At 42.1% G+C, this 16868-nt stretch overlaps 1 protein-coding gene across 2 annotated transcripts in view; it reads right to left on the reverse strand.

Annotated features, from left to right (window-relative positions):
* The window catches only part of LOC117587814 (neogenin), a 44942-nt gene that overhangs the window by 17592 nt on the left and 10482 nt on the right, over positions 1 to 16868 (reverse strand). Inside the window, exons 3-6 of one of the 2 annotated variants that reach the window (XM_034278770.1) lie at positions 9372 to 9446; positions 4143 to 4240; positions 2600 to 2745; positions 2395 to 2456 (exon numbers count right to left, since the gene is read on the reverse strand). In XM_034278770.1, coding sequence (XP_034134661.1) covers positions 2395 to 2456; positions 2600 to 2745; positions 4143 to 4240; positions 9372 to 9446 — 381 coding nt within the window. The remainder of the gene's footprint in view (positions 1 to 2394; positions 2457 to 2599; positions 2746 to 4142; positions 4241 to 9371; positions 9447 to 16868) is intronic. The other variant, XM_034278771.1, reaches the window with a different exon arrangement.

Here is a 16868-nt window from a genome sequence, read left to right on the forward strand (position 1 = left end):
AAGCGAAAATATGTCCACAATTTGTTTCGGGTTGGAAGCCATATGTACATATATATATTTTATTCAGCCCTTGCAAAATTTTGATGGATTTTTACTAGTTTTGGAATTGTTCAGGTAGCGAAAAAAAAGTGTCAAAATTGCATTTGTGGCGCGGCTTGGACTTGTAGGGATTTGTTGATTGATTCAGTAAAAAACGAGGAAGGACGTGTGAGCGAGATAGTATAAGTAACAAAAACAATCAATTCTGCTGAATGGATCGGGGGGCAGCCACTGGACACGAATTTTGTCATTCTGGATAAAACAAAGATCCGATCTGATTCTAGTTCGGGGATATGATATATATGGCCAGTCTCTTCGGAGTTCTTTACATTAGAAGGCGACTTAAATAGAGTCGAAAAAAAACGCTGGAAATACACATTTTTCCAAACAACAATTTATTTGTTTGAAGAACTCCACGATTTATGAAAAATAAACACAAAAAAGAGCCATTCCCTATTTTTAACCTAATTTACGTGTGTGTATTTTTAAATTACCAATAGGTAATAAAAATACAAAAAAAATCTAAGCATTCATACGTGGATATGTGGAAGCGATTGCCAATAGGAAATATCCCACAAAAGAACATCTTTATTTATAGAATTATATTTCATAAATATATCGAAATTTTTAGTAGTTTTTCCTTAGAAATTTAATAATTTATGGTTCCATTTATGTTCTTCCAAGTGCACCTTAAAAATTTACCTCCTTTTTCAGACACCTCCTGCTCTGCTAAAAAGCTGATCTATCTGATGATCTGTATTTGATTTCCCGCGGACTTATTCCATCAGAGCCTCAGAGGGTTGTTGAGATTCGAGACAGAGGCACTAAGCAACTGAATACCAACTCAATCGGCACCCAATTTTCTCGATTTTTTGTAACCTTTATCAATGTCGCTTTGTCAGCTTTGCGCTGCTCACTCTCTCTCTCTCTCTCTCTCTTATTTTTCACAGTGTCCGACTCTTTGTCTTCTGTCTCACTCCCTGACTGTCTGTATGTATCCCCAACTGTGTATCTCTCTGTCTTTCGCTGTATTTCTGTCGCTTTCTGTCTGTCTGTTCCCTCTGCTCCTCTCTGCATTGCCTGCTGACTGGCTTAACGTGGCTCAGTGCTTTACCACGCTCTTTCTCCCTCTCTGCTTATTTTGCGGTGTGGCAAGTCCAAACGTACAGCGGCGACAACAGTAATAGTCGCGGGATCTGCTGTCTCAGAAAGTGGTTCGAGTGGTGAAAAATATACACCACTCCGCACTCCGAACTCCGCAACCCACTCCACGCAGCACCCCGTGGCACCACAAAACCGGCATCTGGCAAAGCCGGTCGGTGATTTAAAGCGGCTTGCTACTATTGCTTATAAGACTTAGTGCGGGTTTGCAGCAAGGGGTGTCGGGGTGCCCGCGCCACCCTACAATCAACAGGCAAATTAACAGCGTTTCGCTCAGTGTAGGCGGTGTGGGGGTTTGTTCTTAATGAATTTCAACATCCAATGAAAATACAATCAACCAAAGTGGTTACTTATGCGGATGGCAGGAAACACGAGACCCCAAAAACCTCAGAAGGGACTCCACCCCCAGTATATTCATTTTAAATTTGCCTACGGGTGAAGGAACCCAAAGGATCCGTTGTCTGCTCTGAGGTTTTGTTGGTAGGAAAACGAACGTCTACGCCGTCTGAATAATTAACGTCAGTACGAACAGGACGGACATGAACGACACGGACATGGTCCGTCGAGACAGACAGGTGAGTCGAGACAGGAGGGGTGGTACGTGGGTGGTGTTGTATGGGTGCTTGACAGTCGTCGGGTAGGTGCTGCACGTAGCATGTAAATTGTTTCATTACGAGTCCACCTTTGGCCCACTAGTGCACACTTTCTTTTCCTTTTTTTTTTTCGAGAGTATGTGGGCGTAAAACTAATAGGGATGTGTGTGTGTATGTGGGCTAAGTGAAAGAATTTTGCTGCAAAAAAAAAAGACTCCCACCTCCTTCAAATTCCACGAGTGTATGGCAATTAGGCTTAATCGAGAGAGTTGGTTTGCCTAGAAGTTTCGTTAAACTTTCTGTGCTCTCTCTATAACCCACTTTTACGCTTTCCACTCTACACTTTTCACTCGCACTGCCCTGCATTCCAATCGCCACTCACTTGGGCGCAGCAATTAGTGCAATTTGAAAAACTATCAACAGCCAACTTTGTAGACCCCCCCTGCCACGTTGAACACAAATTGCAATTCATTTGTGGGGGAGGGGGGGGGGGGTCCAGGGCAGGGGACCTACATCGATTGTATTGCGCAAGCTATGGGGTGTAGTTTCAGCAGGGGGTGTATGTGTCTGTTACACAATCGTAAAGGATTTGATTACTCACCCACAACATCCAGATAACCGACTTGACTCTTCATGGGATCCGTATTTATTTGGCACATGTACCTGTCAAGGATTGGAAAAAAAAGGATCCAAATGTAAGTATAAATTTATGCCACATATTTGATAGTTTTCGATCGGCTTGCAAACTTCAAACAATAATAAAAACTTTATTTTTATGTGTGTGTTTACAGTTGGCTCTACATTACCATCCTTTGTCAGATTCCTTAACATCACGTATACGCAATATCCAGGCACGTTTCTCCGCATGAGTTATGCTCATTCGATGATTTTTGGTTATGACGTGATTTTGTATCGTTAAAATGGTCTGTGTATCGACACGTAGCCACGCAATCTGCAGCACAGAGAAACAAAAAAAATATAAACGAGATAGGCACTTTTTATATTTGGTTAGATTTGGTTTGTTGTAGAAAAAAAACTAAAACGTTCAGCGATTTCCGCATCCTGAAGACCCTCTCCTGTATGCTAATGCTCGAGTGGCGTGAACGAAGCTCATTTATTACAAATTACAGAGGAATAGGGAGAGCAAAGGGAAAATGAAAAGGGTAGGGCAAAGGGGAGAGCAAATAGGAGAGTAAACGGAAGAGCAACGGGGACTGCAAAAGGTAAACTAAAGCAGACAACGTAGCGCGAAAATGTAAAAAGAAACCCTGCCAAAAATAGTTAGCTATCAACCCAAAATGGTGGAAAATCTGTCGTACTTGTAGTGAAAAATATGTATCGTTGAGTTCAAAGTGAAACTGATTTTAATTTGTATCGTTTTCTCTTTTTTTTTGGTTCTATGTTCTTAGTACTTGGGTTGATAAAGACCACTTGTAGTGTGAGAAGCCTTTGTCATCGCGGGTACTAGGCAACATAGCTCACAAGCGCAACACAACAGCAACAACAAAATGGTTGAAAAAGAGCAAAAATATGTGTATCTCTATGTGTCTGTGTCTTTTTTGCTATATTCTGAGTATTGCCATTAAGCATAGATTAATTTTAAATAAAAACTATACGGTTGGTAATCCTCGTAATATGGTAAAAACAAAAAAATACAAAAAAGTGAAACTTAAAGCTCTAGAGTCGCTCGTTTGTTTTGATCTCTAGTTACTGGGATTTGTTGCATTATTGAATAGCTTATTAATCTAGTGATTAAAGTGAACTCGACTTGAATGCCACATGCCACAGCGGACACAGGGGCCACACATGGAGCAGTCATGCTTTAAGGTACAGAATTTGAGTCCATTTAGGCATCAATTTTGGTATCTTTTAATTTGTCTGCCGCCGACAGCAACAGTAACGAGCAGCGAGACAGATAATGATCATATCGTTGCGGGTTAGTATTATTAACACAAAAGGGTCTCCATTTAGGGGCTGACTAACACACAAAAATAACTGAGTGTATCCCCTGTCCATTTGCTATTTTCGTTTCGTTTCGGCAATTCATTGAGATACATTTTTTGGTGTGTGTTTGTTTGCCTATGGGTCACGAAATCAAAGTGGGGCCATGGGGGTTTCAAAACGTACTCCAGGCGGCAGGCCCCAAAAGGGCGTCACAGAAAGGGTCACATCACAAACGCCCGGTCACAAGCGCTTTGTGCGTTTAACGAACGACACGCAAAGGAAAAACAAAACAAATACTAAAGTTGCGCCCCAAAGTATGTCACGTTTTCAGCTGATGAAGTGTAAACGGTTCCGACTGACAGCGGAAGCTGAAATAAGAGCGAAAGAGAGGGGCGAAAAACTTACCTTATAGGTCTGCAAATTATCGACAACGCACTGAAGCACCGCCTCCCGACTCACAGGGACTGTGACATTCTGCAAGAGTTCACCAAACTTGGGAAGATCTACAAGAAACATAAAGAAAATAAAGTGAAAGTGTTTAAGTTCATGCAAATTAATGGCAAGTGCAAGTGCAGGCAGTGTGTGTGCCAAAATTAACTTAGAGTGAGGGTTCCGGATTTGCATTGGTTTCGCTTTTTGTAAGTTAAGAACCTCCGCTCTAGGCTAGTGCTGGCTGGCAACAAAACAACCCAAAAGTGTAACTGAAAGTGTATGAAAAAGTGTTTTAAGGTTTACCATTTGGCTTGGCATCTAATTTCAGTGTATGAGCATTTCCCTCAACACTGATTACCTAACAAATTAAAGGTAAATGAAAATAAATTGCATTCCATTTTATTTAATCTACTGTGTGGGCCCTGCCAGATATCCAGTGGCACATTTGGCCCATTTTTGCTCTCTCTGTGTTTTAGCATAAACCTACATCAACGCAGCGCAGACATAGACCAAGGTCCCTGTCCCTGGCCTGTCACTCAGCTCTCAACCAGTCAATCAAAGTACACTGCTAAACAGCCATACAAACAAACACTGGCTGTGAATAGGCGTGGCAGCGGCTGTGGCCTGTTCAGTGAAGCGGCACCCAAAAGGCGCATTGACTTTAAATGCGCGCCCGCAAGTATGCAACAGATTTGTGGTTTGCTGTGTTTAAGCGGAAGGACATGGAGGCTGGGGTGAACTTAAAACTTGGGCGCCTTTTTGTTTGATTATTGTTTGTCGCTGACATCCCAGCAAAGCAAAGTTTTGTGCACCCCACGCATTCCGCTCTCGTAATAAAATAAAATAACATAAAACTGGGTTGGGGGCAGTGAAATTCCTTGAAAGGGAGCCTTGCCTCTCATATGCGGGGCACGCATCGGTTAAGGCAAATCAACACATAACAATCTTGTACTTAAAATGCGTAAACAAGACGATAAGCAAGGGGTGTGGGCTGCCCTGGAGGCTGTCTGTGTTTGGGTCCGTGTGCTGTAGCTTTTAGCCTGTGTGTGTGTCCTGTAGCTTTCAGGCTGCTTGTGTGGGGGTGGAATATTTTTTTGATGTTTATTGATGCGGCCGTAAATCTCAATTGCGGCGCACAAAACGTCGAGCCAAGTGCGCGAGAAAAACGGGCAACTTTTTGCCTTGCTTTTGTGTGTCATGCATGCCCTCAGCCTGTGGTTGATTGTCGCCTAATCTCTGGCTAAACATCACGTTTTGAGTGGCTCCACTGATACTCTCACTTTCTGCTGGGGTAATCACTGCTTAACATGCACTAGATACATGGAGGATTTGGTGATTCAGTGAACAAATTATATAGACATAAGGTGGCTCAAGAGCATCACAGCTTCTGCTGCTCTGTCTCTCTGTGGCTCTCCCTCTGTCTGTTTGTTGTTTGTTTCTTGAAGCATGGCTCACTTGATAATAATAATGGGCATACCTCATCCTACACACTAATAAGCTCCATTACACAGACTGCTCTCTACGAACCAAAGCAGACTGTCCTCAATGGCTGTGGACGCATACACAGCAGCAGGACCAACTGTTTCGTCATCGTCTGTCGCCTTTTGCCAAGTCATTTGATTTGCTTTAGTACCCCCTCAGTCTCTCCCTCCTTTGCTTATTGATACACGAGTACTTTCGTAACTGTGGCCGTTGTATCCTTTGGTGTAAGTGTGTGTCCAAGTGTGTGTCTTTATGGCCCTGCTACTTTGACGCCTTCAAGTGTGAAAATTGGTAACATCTTTAAGGGATTGAAAGTGTGATTGTTTAGTGGATTTATGGGCATATGAAATTACGATTTAATGTGCATATGCTTCAGGGATATATTGCACTTATCCCCGTGGGTGCTTAGCACAATGTTTATGTGTATTTTTCGTCTTTCGGAGCTCCCTGGATATCCTTGTGTGCGTGGCTTAGCTGCAAAATCCCCCAGGATCCCCCGGATAAACGGCATGAGCTGTGCTAATTTTTTTTGTCGGTTGTGGAGCGCCTTTCATGGCGATTTAGGTTTCGCGGGAAACTTCTACCAGGAAAACAAATGCAATTTGAATGCTTATAATACGGGGCGGACTCTTAACTCATTCGGAAGTTTCTCCGGGCGCTTGAAATTATAAACTGCTTTTGACTTAGTCACGAGTGCCTAATGGGCCACTTCTCAAGCCTCCGCCATAGACGCAATTTAGACCCCCACTCGTTCGCTGTTTGCTGCTGCTTAAAGCCAAGTTTATTAAGTCTTTGCGACTTGACTGGCATTCCAACTTAATAAGCAGATGCAGGGGCAGACGCAGAGGCAAAAGAGCAGTGGCAGAGGCAACAGTGACTGAGGCAGCGGCACAGGCAGCAGCTACAGTTGAAGCAACAACAAGTAAATGGCGCTATTTAAATGCTAAACAACTCTATTAAGTTGCACGACACACAGCTACAGCTACAGATACAGTTACACACACACACACACATGTGCAGAATATCCTCGCGTATTACATGCGATACTTTCTCCCATATCCGTGCCAAGGGCACAAGCTTAGCATTTCCCGGGCCGCCTTTTCAGCTAGATAGAGAAAACTGAACCTCAGCACGTTTCAAATACAATTTACAATAAATAAAATTTAAAAGCGAGAAAAAAAGACTGCGACAAGAGCTAAAGCAACTCTAAAGGCAGAAAGACTCTCAGGCAAAGAGGGTGATGAGAGCGAGACAGGGGCAGGTTGAGATGTGAAGCCTAAGAGGCAAAAGGGACGCATGCCGCACAGGCAACTGACTTAATGGCGCCTGGCGGGGGCAAGCAGTTGGCAGTTGGCAGGGCTACTGGCAGACAAGAAATGAGCACGTGACGACACTGGGGATAAGTAAAACGATATGAAAACACGGCAAGGATGTCAGGTGCAGGACCTTTTTTTGCTCTCACTCTCCCCCTCTCAATATCTCCTGCGACGGAGTGACAATTAAATACTCTTAAACTCATAATTAGGAACGAAAAAAAGAAAAAAATGAACATGGGAGTTTATTTAAATTGACTCAAAATGTTTTTATTTTCAATTTGTAGTGCCATATTTGATTGAAATTTGCTCGATTAAAACTTTATCTTGGGTGTATGGACACTGAAGAAAGACTATACTTTAACTTGGTTGTGCACACACTTGACCAGAAGCTAGTTTTGAGTTTTGGGTGTGCACATATTGGCATTATAAAGACAAACAACGCAAAAATGGATATTAGGTCACAAACAATTAAATTCCTTTGACTAAATTCATTAAAATTAAGATTAATTATTATAAAAATGTGAAATAGAGAACAATAAAATAATAAATATATTTATTTATGATAATAAGTAAACTAAAAAGAGATATAATTTAACAAATTAAATAGTAACAAATTATGAAAAATTGTATTGCTTAAAATAATAATAAATCAAATAATAATAAATAAGGATAACAAAACAATTAATATAATACTATTAGATTAATCATGAAAAAAGTAAAATAATAATAAATATTACAAAAATATAGATCCAAAATTACAATATGAAGGTTGCCAAATTAAAGTTTCTGTGAAAATCAGTATGTAAGGCATGCAAGGCATGTATGTAGATCTTTATTACCTCTACCTATTTATACCCGGTACTCGAAGAGTAAATAGGGTATATTGTATTTGTGTGAATAACGGTTGTACATACGTAACGCACAGAAGGAAACTTTTCCGACCCCATAAAGTATATATATTCTTGATCAGCATCAATAGCCGAGTCGATTGAGCCATGTCTGTCTGTCCTTCTGTCCGTCCGTCTTGTTTGTCGGCTAGTTCTCAGAGACTATAAGAGCTAGAGCCACCAAATTTTGGCTCCGGACTGCTGTATGCTCACACTGAAACCAGTGTATTTCAAAAGTGAGCCCCGCCCCGCAAAAGGGCGAAAACCTTTCAAATCTAAAATTTTTATTATATTTTTATTATAATCCGAGCATAAAACCCTAAAGGGTTCTTGTGAGGCATAATTCGATCTAAATAGTGTAACAAAGGAATATAGTATCTAGTGGGTCTAATGAGAATCGTAAAGTTTACGCGGCTCAACAAGTCAGGGCTGTGTACATCCCCCTTGATCCCCCTTGAGTTGTGCATAAAAATTACAACAAGCTTTTTTCTACGAATAACTAAGGATGGAAGATTTATTAGAATAAGTCTAATTGCAGGATGGCTGTCTCACAGTTGCATCCCAGTTAAGGCCCCGCAGGGCAAATAATAAAAAGTTGTTCTGTACTGATTCAATACGGTCCTGATGTGTGTTGTACTGAGGGCACGATACACATGAGCCGTATTCTAAAATCGGACGAACAAGCGAGATATAAAGAGTCTTCGTTATATAGGGGTCATCAAATTCCTTTGACCACCTCTTTATAAACCCAAGCACACCCATGGCTTTATTTACCATGGTAGAAATGTGTTCAGAAAACTTTAACTTGGGGTCTAGTTTAACACCTAGATCATCAACCAATGTAGTTCTCTCAAGAGACTACCGCAGAGGGTGTAAGGAGCCAGGAAGGGCTGGAGCGATAAAAAATCATTACTTTGCACTTCGAGGCATTAAGGTGTTGCAAAACACCATGACTGAAAGCTGTTGAGATCAGATTGCAAGCGAGAGTGAGATGAAATGTCCTTTTATTGGACGCAGAGTTTGACATCATCCGCATACATAAGTTCTCGAGAATTTGTCAATACAGAAGGCAGGTCATTAATAAAGAATGTGAAAAGTAAGGGGCCTAAATGACTACCCTGTGTTACTCCAGAAGTAACCATAAAAGGTAAAGATAAGGAGTTATTGAAGAGGACTCTTTGAGACCTAGAACCAAAAATTTTTTCGAACATTTTAGGAATTGCGGTTTTCTTGGATATACCTCTATAGTTTTTAGCGTCAGACTTCCCAACCTTCCCTACTCTTATAATAATTTAAAATCCCCCTTACCCCTTACCTATTCCAACTCAATCACCAGCCGATTTTACCCCACAGCCAAAACGATTCAAAAAACTTGCTGCAGGCGAGACGCTACCGCATACACTTTCCACTTGCCTTGTGGAATACTAGTATATGGGAATTCAAGTTGTGGGATTTGCAACAGGGGGAGACGCTACAAGTAGTGGCAGAGGGGCAGAAGGGTTGGGGATTCTACTTACCTTTCTCTGGTATCGCATTGACGACCGTATCCTCGCGTATGTCTTCAAGTAGCTCATCCTTATTTTGCATTTCCGCTGTGAGTGAGGGAGTGAGAAAGAGATTTTCGTGCCAGTCGTCAGTCAAGGCATGAAAAAGAGTTGATCCAGTGCCAGCCAGACGGGTGGGAAAGAGAGCCACAGAGAGTGGGTTAAAGCGTCAGAGAGTGAGAAAGAGAAAGTATGCGTTTAGAGTTGTAGTTAATATTGGCTTGGTTATCCTTAGTGTAAATTCAATTTGCGGTAAGGGAGGAGAGTGTGTAAGGAATATAAACAGATATCTTCTTTCAGTTGGGTGGCTTGACGTTCCTTGCCTTCACATGCCAGTCCTTCTCGTTTTCCTTGGAACTTGGGAAAGTGGCAGCTTAAAACCCCAAAAACCGCAAGCCAAACCGCAGCACCAAAGGAAGAGCTGCAGAAGAAAGTGGAGATGGTGGAGCTAGAGAAGGAAGTAGAGCTGGGAGGGATGTAAGGCTGTGGAGGCAGTGGAACGGTGCAGTCTGTGGAGTCTTTGGGTGAAAACTTTTCCTTTTGCTGCATTTTTTCTTCCCATATTTTAGAGTCACTTTTTCAACGCGTTTTTGTGCACTCTCAACCTTTCGCCTTTACCTTTCGGTGTCGGGTCGAGCAGCTTGTAATTTGCACAGCCGCAAAATGAAGTTGCAATTTGACTTTTGTGTGGCAGCATCAGGGGGGACAGCAGTAGGAATCGATTAGGGGTTGGACCCCCCACTCTCTGAGCCCACAAATAGTTAAATGCATTGCACTGCACACAAAAACACGCGTTGTACAATATTAAGTGAATGGCAAAACCCCAAAATGGTTTAATACATTTACGTTTATGCGTTTACGTTCAGAATGTAGAAACTGGATAGCTGACAATGGGGCGGAAGCCCTGTCTAATGTGAATTGATAGCACCAGTCCCCCATTGGATTGGATATCATAATTAACAGAAAATTGGTTTGGAATTTCGTTAAACATTTCGTAGAGAATTTAAGCGCATCTTTTTAAACATTTCACCTCAGGCTTAACTGAATTAAAGAAAAGTCTCTCCATTTTTGAATTCATCTCCTCCCGCTATTGATTTTCATTTGTGCGACTTTTCCTGTGCCACATTTTTCCTATATTTTCGATCTTTTTGCAAATGGGTTTCACGGCATTGACATAAAATAATGTTGTTTAGCAGCGCAAGGACCTTGGACAAGACTTGTGGGGACTCAGTTGTGTGTGTGTGGTTTCTCTCTCTCTCTGTGCAGTGCGTGCAGACAGTCAAGTCAATAAACCAAATGGATTCCCATTTGAAGCTGGCAACTGAGCAAACGAATTGAACGAAAAACCGAAGCAGACGGAAAGACATACAGGACAGACAGGCATGAGGCATGAAGCATGAGGCATCTGCTACAAAACAAATTTTCAATTAATTTTCATGCTGCGTGGGAGCAGTTTGCTATTTTTGCATTTTAATAAACGGCAAGGCAAGGCACATGCTAACTGGACGCAAGGACTTGGCAAAATGAGACTTTTCTTCTCTTCGACTTGTCGCAGCTGCAGAGGCAATGCAAATACATTTTGTGGTTGCAGCAACACACAGAGCACTGTAGCAAGTATGCAATAAATTCGATATCTGTTGGGAAAGTAAAAGAGATGTAGGGAGGGAGAACGAAAGCTAGAGAGGTGTGTGTACCTAACTGCGAATGGGATTGGCAGTGTCACCAAAGTCGGGTCTCTGGCAGAGGCAAACATCAGGAAACTTTCGTATTCGACTTGGGTTTCTCTCTCAGTCTCTACCTCGCTACTACTTCCTTCCTCTCTCTCTCCTCCTGTCTGCTGCTGCTGCCACTGCAGTTTGTAATATTTTTTTGTTGTCCAAAAACCATCTTCTACGAGCATCTCCAACTGTCCCTCTCCTACTAGCTCTATTCTCTGCGTTTGCATTCCTTTCGTTTCTTGTGGCTTTTGGCTCATGTGCAGACATGGAAAACGCATTGAATGGGGCAACAAATGTTGCCGGGAGACTGCTGCTCTACGTGCCCTGGAACTAGACAGCCACACACACAAAAACCCCAAAAGAGTTGTGAAAGTTGTTCAAAAAAGTTCTTTCCCGTTTCGTTGCCTTGGCATTTTCTATGCTTTTCCATGACGTGATTTGCAGGCAATACGACGTGACCGTGAAAAGTAGCAGAACGAGGCATAATGAAGGGAAAAACTCAGGCAGAAACATTTTGAAGATTGCCAGCAATTCTGTGGCAATTGAAGATAAATGTTTGATAAGCTTTTCCCCCAAAATGGAACGAAGAACTTGCCAGAACTGAAATCGAAATGTTGCTACCTTTAAGAGAGACTAAAGAATTTAAGACTCTATTTTACGTACTTGCGAGTCCACTTAGCTGCACACCTTTAGGGGCTGCTGCCACTGCCACAATCGCAGTCTAACCTCAGTACTTCATTAGCCAAAGAGCACGCACCGCCTCCGCCCACACAATTTTTGTCAGAAACAACAAACGAAAACGTAACATGAAAATCTTTAAATAAAGAAAAACGAGCCAAAAGGAACATTGAACGAACGATGCTATAAATTTTGCACGGGCGGCACAGAAATTAATGTAAAGTAAATGGCGCTAATTCAAAGTAGATTTATTTATTATGCCATTTTTCCATCTTACGGCACGGTGCCAAGAAATATGCTTTAATTTTTCCATCCAAAAATTGTCGCTGGCAGAGACAATGAGACAGCGACAGCGAACAAGGGAGGAGCAGAAGGGAGGGGGAGGAAGGGGAGGTACATGGGCCAAGTGGAGTTGCTCCACGCCATTACAGCGAACAGGAACACCAAACACAACGAAGGCGTAGACAAAACAAAACATGCACAAAAAGCGAAAAACAAAATTGAATGTTTTCGTGGGATGTTTGGAGTAAGGGGATGCCCTATAGGCGTACAAAAGCTTGTTGATGGAATTATGCAACTAAAAGCTGTTGGAAGGTACTTATTATATTGGATTTTTAATGTTTTCAAAATATATAAGAAAAAATATGTAAAAATTTAAAGATATTTTAAATATTAATTTGATAAAATAATCGTACTTCTTCTAACAAGAATATTTATATAAATATAATCAACTGGCTTCTTTCTATCGACTCAAACAATCATCCTGTTAATATTTTTAATACCTACTAAATTCAATTATTGATTGCCAATAAAACCCAAAATAATTCTAATCAAACATTTAGCAAATATGCTATTTTACCTACCACAATATACCCCGCTTATCAAATCTTTTTTCAGGGTATTTTAAGCAAAAGCAAACAAACGAAAATTTATATTTTGGTTGTGCGCCCAAAATTATGCAACAACAAAGGAAAAAAAGCAACGCAGAGAAGAGCAAAACTCGAAACATGCTGCCTAGCCTAGAGGCAACGCCAGCGCCACATCCATGGACAGGCAGACTGTAGCTGTAGGTTCGCCACGATTTCTGGGGATTTTAATTTACGCTTTCCTCTCACTTTATTTGCCCAAAAAGAACTCTTCCAAAGGGAGGAAAGGCAGTGAGGGAGTGCAAAAGATGACTGAGAAGCATAGCACCTGCTGCCAGCGACAGGCAGCGACTGCCGACTGTCTCTTCTCCCCCTCCTGGAGTGTACCTTCCCCCTGTACCTAGCTGTATCTTCCGCTGTTTTGCTGTTGATTTTTCTTAACGCATTTAAGCCAATTCTCGCCTCAGAGCCTCTCCGCTCACTCACTCACTCACTGTCTGTTCTCGGGATGATTTATTAGCCAGCAGACCGGAAGGCAGGAGGGCCAGACCAAGACGCTGCCGGCGGGTAAACGAAACGGAAGCCAGGCAGAAGTCGGTGCGGCGCCTCCGCCTGGATTATCAGTGTTCCCGGTGCAGAGAGGTGTCAACAACTGCCTGTAAATTTGTACAAATTTGTCTATGATTCCTGTAAGTGTTGGTAAGTGTTTGCTCATGGCCCGGCTAATGATTCCAATTAGATGGAGGCGCCCCAGAGTTTACACAGAAGTTTCAGAGGCTTGGATTCTCATACTAATGGGGGGTAAGACTTAGGGACCATTATCACGTGGCCCAGTTGTGGCTTATCTGCGTCTTGATAGCCATTTCTCTCTGCATTTCCCAGTGCCAGCCATCAATCTAGCGATGGCTGATGATAAAACTTGGCTGTTGCTGTGATGTACGTGATGGAGTCCTGCATCCTGCGAAGGCGGAGGATCCTCCTACTTTGTTGCCAGCTTAATGCATTTCCCTCATGACACAAAAGCGAGCTCATGCTGTGGAGCTGTGGGTTTAACTTTCAAACTAGCAGCAGGCTAAATTTTGGATGCTCAAATTTGTAAGCACAAATTTTAAACTCGAAAGGTATCAGGTGTCGAGTTGCTCTTTTGTTGCCAGCTATGCATTGGCATTGGCGCCACTTTCTATTTCCACAATCTCTATTTCGCTCTCCATTTGCCTCTCCATTCTCTGTCTTTATTTCGCATTCCATTTTCATATTCAGTTTGAAAACTGAAAACTGGAAACTGGCGCATAGCAAAACTTTGTGTGGCTAATTGAGTTGTGTGCCATATTTGATATGTGGCAGCAGCCAAGACAAGTTTGATTAGAAATTCCCCAATGGGCAGCCTGCAGGCAGCAAATCAACAGTCAGTAAATTACATTTAAACACAGAGTTGAAGAGGGGAACAACTACAAAAGGAAACTTCAAACGGCACAAAACAACAGCAGAGTGAGGTCCAGGGGAAAATGATGTTAAAGCCAAAAATTGGCCAAAAGGCAATACCAAAATAAAAAATAACAAAAAATAAGAATAAAAGCGCAACAGCAAGAGCAAATGTGAAGGAAAACAAAAGTCAAAAGTGGCTAAAAATTACGCCTTAAGGATTCCCCTAGAATGGAGAAGAAACTGCAGGGAAACCGGAACAAACTTTAATTTACATTTATTTATTTATTTTTTTTTTGTTTCTTTCTCTCTTTATATTTACAATCTGTTTGTTTAAACAATAAGTAAATTGTATAATTGATATTAAATTAACAGAAATAGCAGTTTTCCAATGAGCCCTGCTATTATATACAACATCTTTTCAGTTTGTTGGATTTATTTAAAATGTACCAAAAAATATACAAAAAATATTTTAGGCAATAAACAAACTAAAGCAGGAATAAAAGGTATCGTAAGTTTGAATTTTAAAACTACCAAAATATATTTAAAATAAGAGTTTTAAGCTAAAAACAAACTAAGCATTGCTAAATATATAGAACAAGATGAATGGCAGAAGGACTTATGTACATGTATTAATGTGTTAGCAATAAGCAAAGCTAAAATATTTTTAAATGTGTATGGAAGAATGATATATAATAATCTGTCTGCTCTAGCTGCTATATTCCCCTCCAAAAACCACTTCAGCATACAATTTTTACCCTAAAAAATGTCCAGGATAGCAAGAAGCAACAAGAGCGCGGGCGTCTACCCAAAGAGCAGCAGCAGCAGAAACAACAAAATAAAATACAAATTACATGAACTAAAGCAAATAAGGAGCAGGAGGAGGGGAACTGGGAGGCAACAACAACAAGAGTCGCGTCGCGTCGCATCGCACACTTTAACACGCTGACACGGCCTCAAAGGCCAACACCGACCGTGATTGTTCTGCTGCAGTCACCAGCCCAAGCCCCCCACCGTGCACCACACACCAAGCCAAAAAACACACAAACCCACCCCCCCTTTTGATTACCGCTCCACTCGGCAGCTCATCCGCTTCGTTGCCACCAACCAAGCGACAGGCGCCACACAAAAAGAAGAGAGAGCGAGAGTCCTGCATACTTTTAGTTGCAATGCGAAAGCGTGTGAAAAAATCACACACATATACATACGTACCCATAGACAAGGGGAGTAGGAGAACAAAAATGGCAACGACTAAAAGGGAAATGACATAGAATGCGCAAAGTGCATGTGTCTGTGTGTGTGCAGAGCGACAAAATTTTCTGCAGTCTGTGGGGAAATTGTTGAAAAATTGTCAAACAATTGCCGCTACATCAGAAGAGGAAAAGCAAGAGCTGAAGCACTAGCGGAAAAGCTGAAAAAAGGCGAATCCAAATTGGCAGGAAAAAGGCAGCGAAGAAAAGAAATAAACACAACTTCAGGGAGGCAAAGGGAAAAATTCAATGAAAAATCATTTGGAACCCAAACAATAATTGATAATTGTTCAAGCGGAAAAGCGGAAAAGCGGCTTTCGCTTACACTAATTTATAATAAACCAAAGGGAAACGAGGAAAATCGCGTGTACAAATCCACAAATGAGACCCTGTTGGGCCACTACTGCACACCCAAGGACATCTACATACTCACAGCAGAAGGTCCATGCAAATCCATATGCAAATCCCACTTTAAAAACTATTTTTTCGGGGGGATCCACAAAAAATTCATGGTACGTTTGCCGGTCGGTCAAGTCCATGTCAAGTCATAAAACCAGAAACTGACGACCTAAAGTGCCATCAATCACAATGTCAATCACTTTTTGTCATAAGTAGATACTCAAACAAGGACACAGACGACGCACACAGGGCACACAGTGGACCCAAAAGGGGGCGTGAGACACACGCTCTAGGAGGAGGATAAGGATACATACATGTTCAGAGGTTCAACATTGTGTGTGGCAATGTCAACGTTTGTCCACTTGTTGAGCAGCCCAAGCAGAAGGAAGAAGAGCAGAAAGTGGAAGGGCAGAAGGAGGAAGAGCACAGAGTGTGGAAGGCGGAAGAGCAGTGGGAGGCGGGCCAGAAGGTTGAACCGTAGCAGGCTGCCCCGCACAACTCACAGACAAAGAAAACTTAAGTGGTCAGTGTCTAGGGAGCAGCGAATCCAGCAGCATGTGTGGGAGATCTATCCACGCAGAGTGTGTGGCAGAGAGGTAGGACCAGGCAGTAAGCCACAATACGCATACAGGGACCGGTAACGACACACACTCCCCCCTTAATTATGCTATGGTAGGACAATGACAACTTAAACAGCCACTAAAGCTAACCAAGCACGAGCTCAGTCCTCGTTTCCCCCTTTCGCCATAGCTCATTCTGCGTCACACCACCGCTCTGCCACACAACCGCTCTTCCACTCTGCCACACTCTCTAGCCGCGCTGCTACTCTCCTTCTCCTCCCTCTGCTACTCCTTGTTCAATGAGCCCCACTGTGTGTGTGTGTTATTTTGGGCGCTGCCAGTCACATAGTTCACTTGAAATGACATCCAGATAGCTTTTCTAATTGGAGACGAGGTGCAGGAGCTGATACTCGAAAGTTTTTGGCAACACCCCCACTTGACCTTGTGAACCCGCACACGATAAATGAAAATGAAAAGTGAAACCAAGGAGCACATAAAGTGATCAAAAAGGATTTACTGTTCGCCTTGTTCCAGGTTCGATTTTCGTACTATTTTGCCCTGGAAAAGGAACTTGTGA

The sequence above is a fragment of the Drosophila guanche genome, unplaced genomic scaffold, assembly GCF_900245975.1.
Source record: "Drosophila guanche unplaced genomic scaffold, DGUA_6, whole genome shotgun sequence".
Taxonomy (NCBI): Eukaryota; Metazoa; Arthropoda; class Insecta; order Diptera; family Drosophilidae; genus Drosophila; species Drosophila guanche.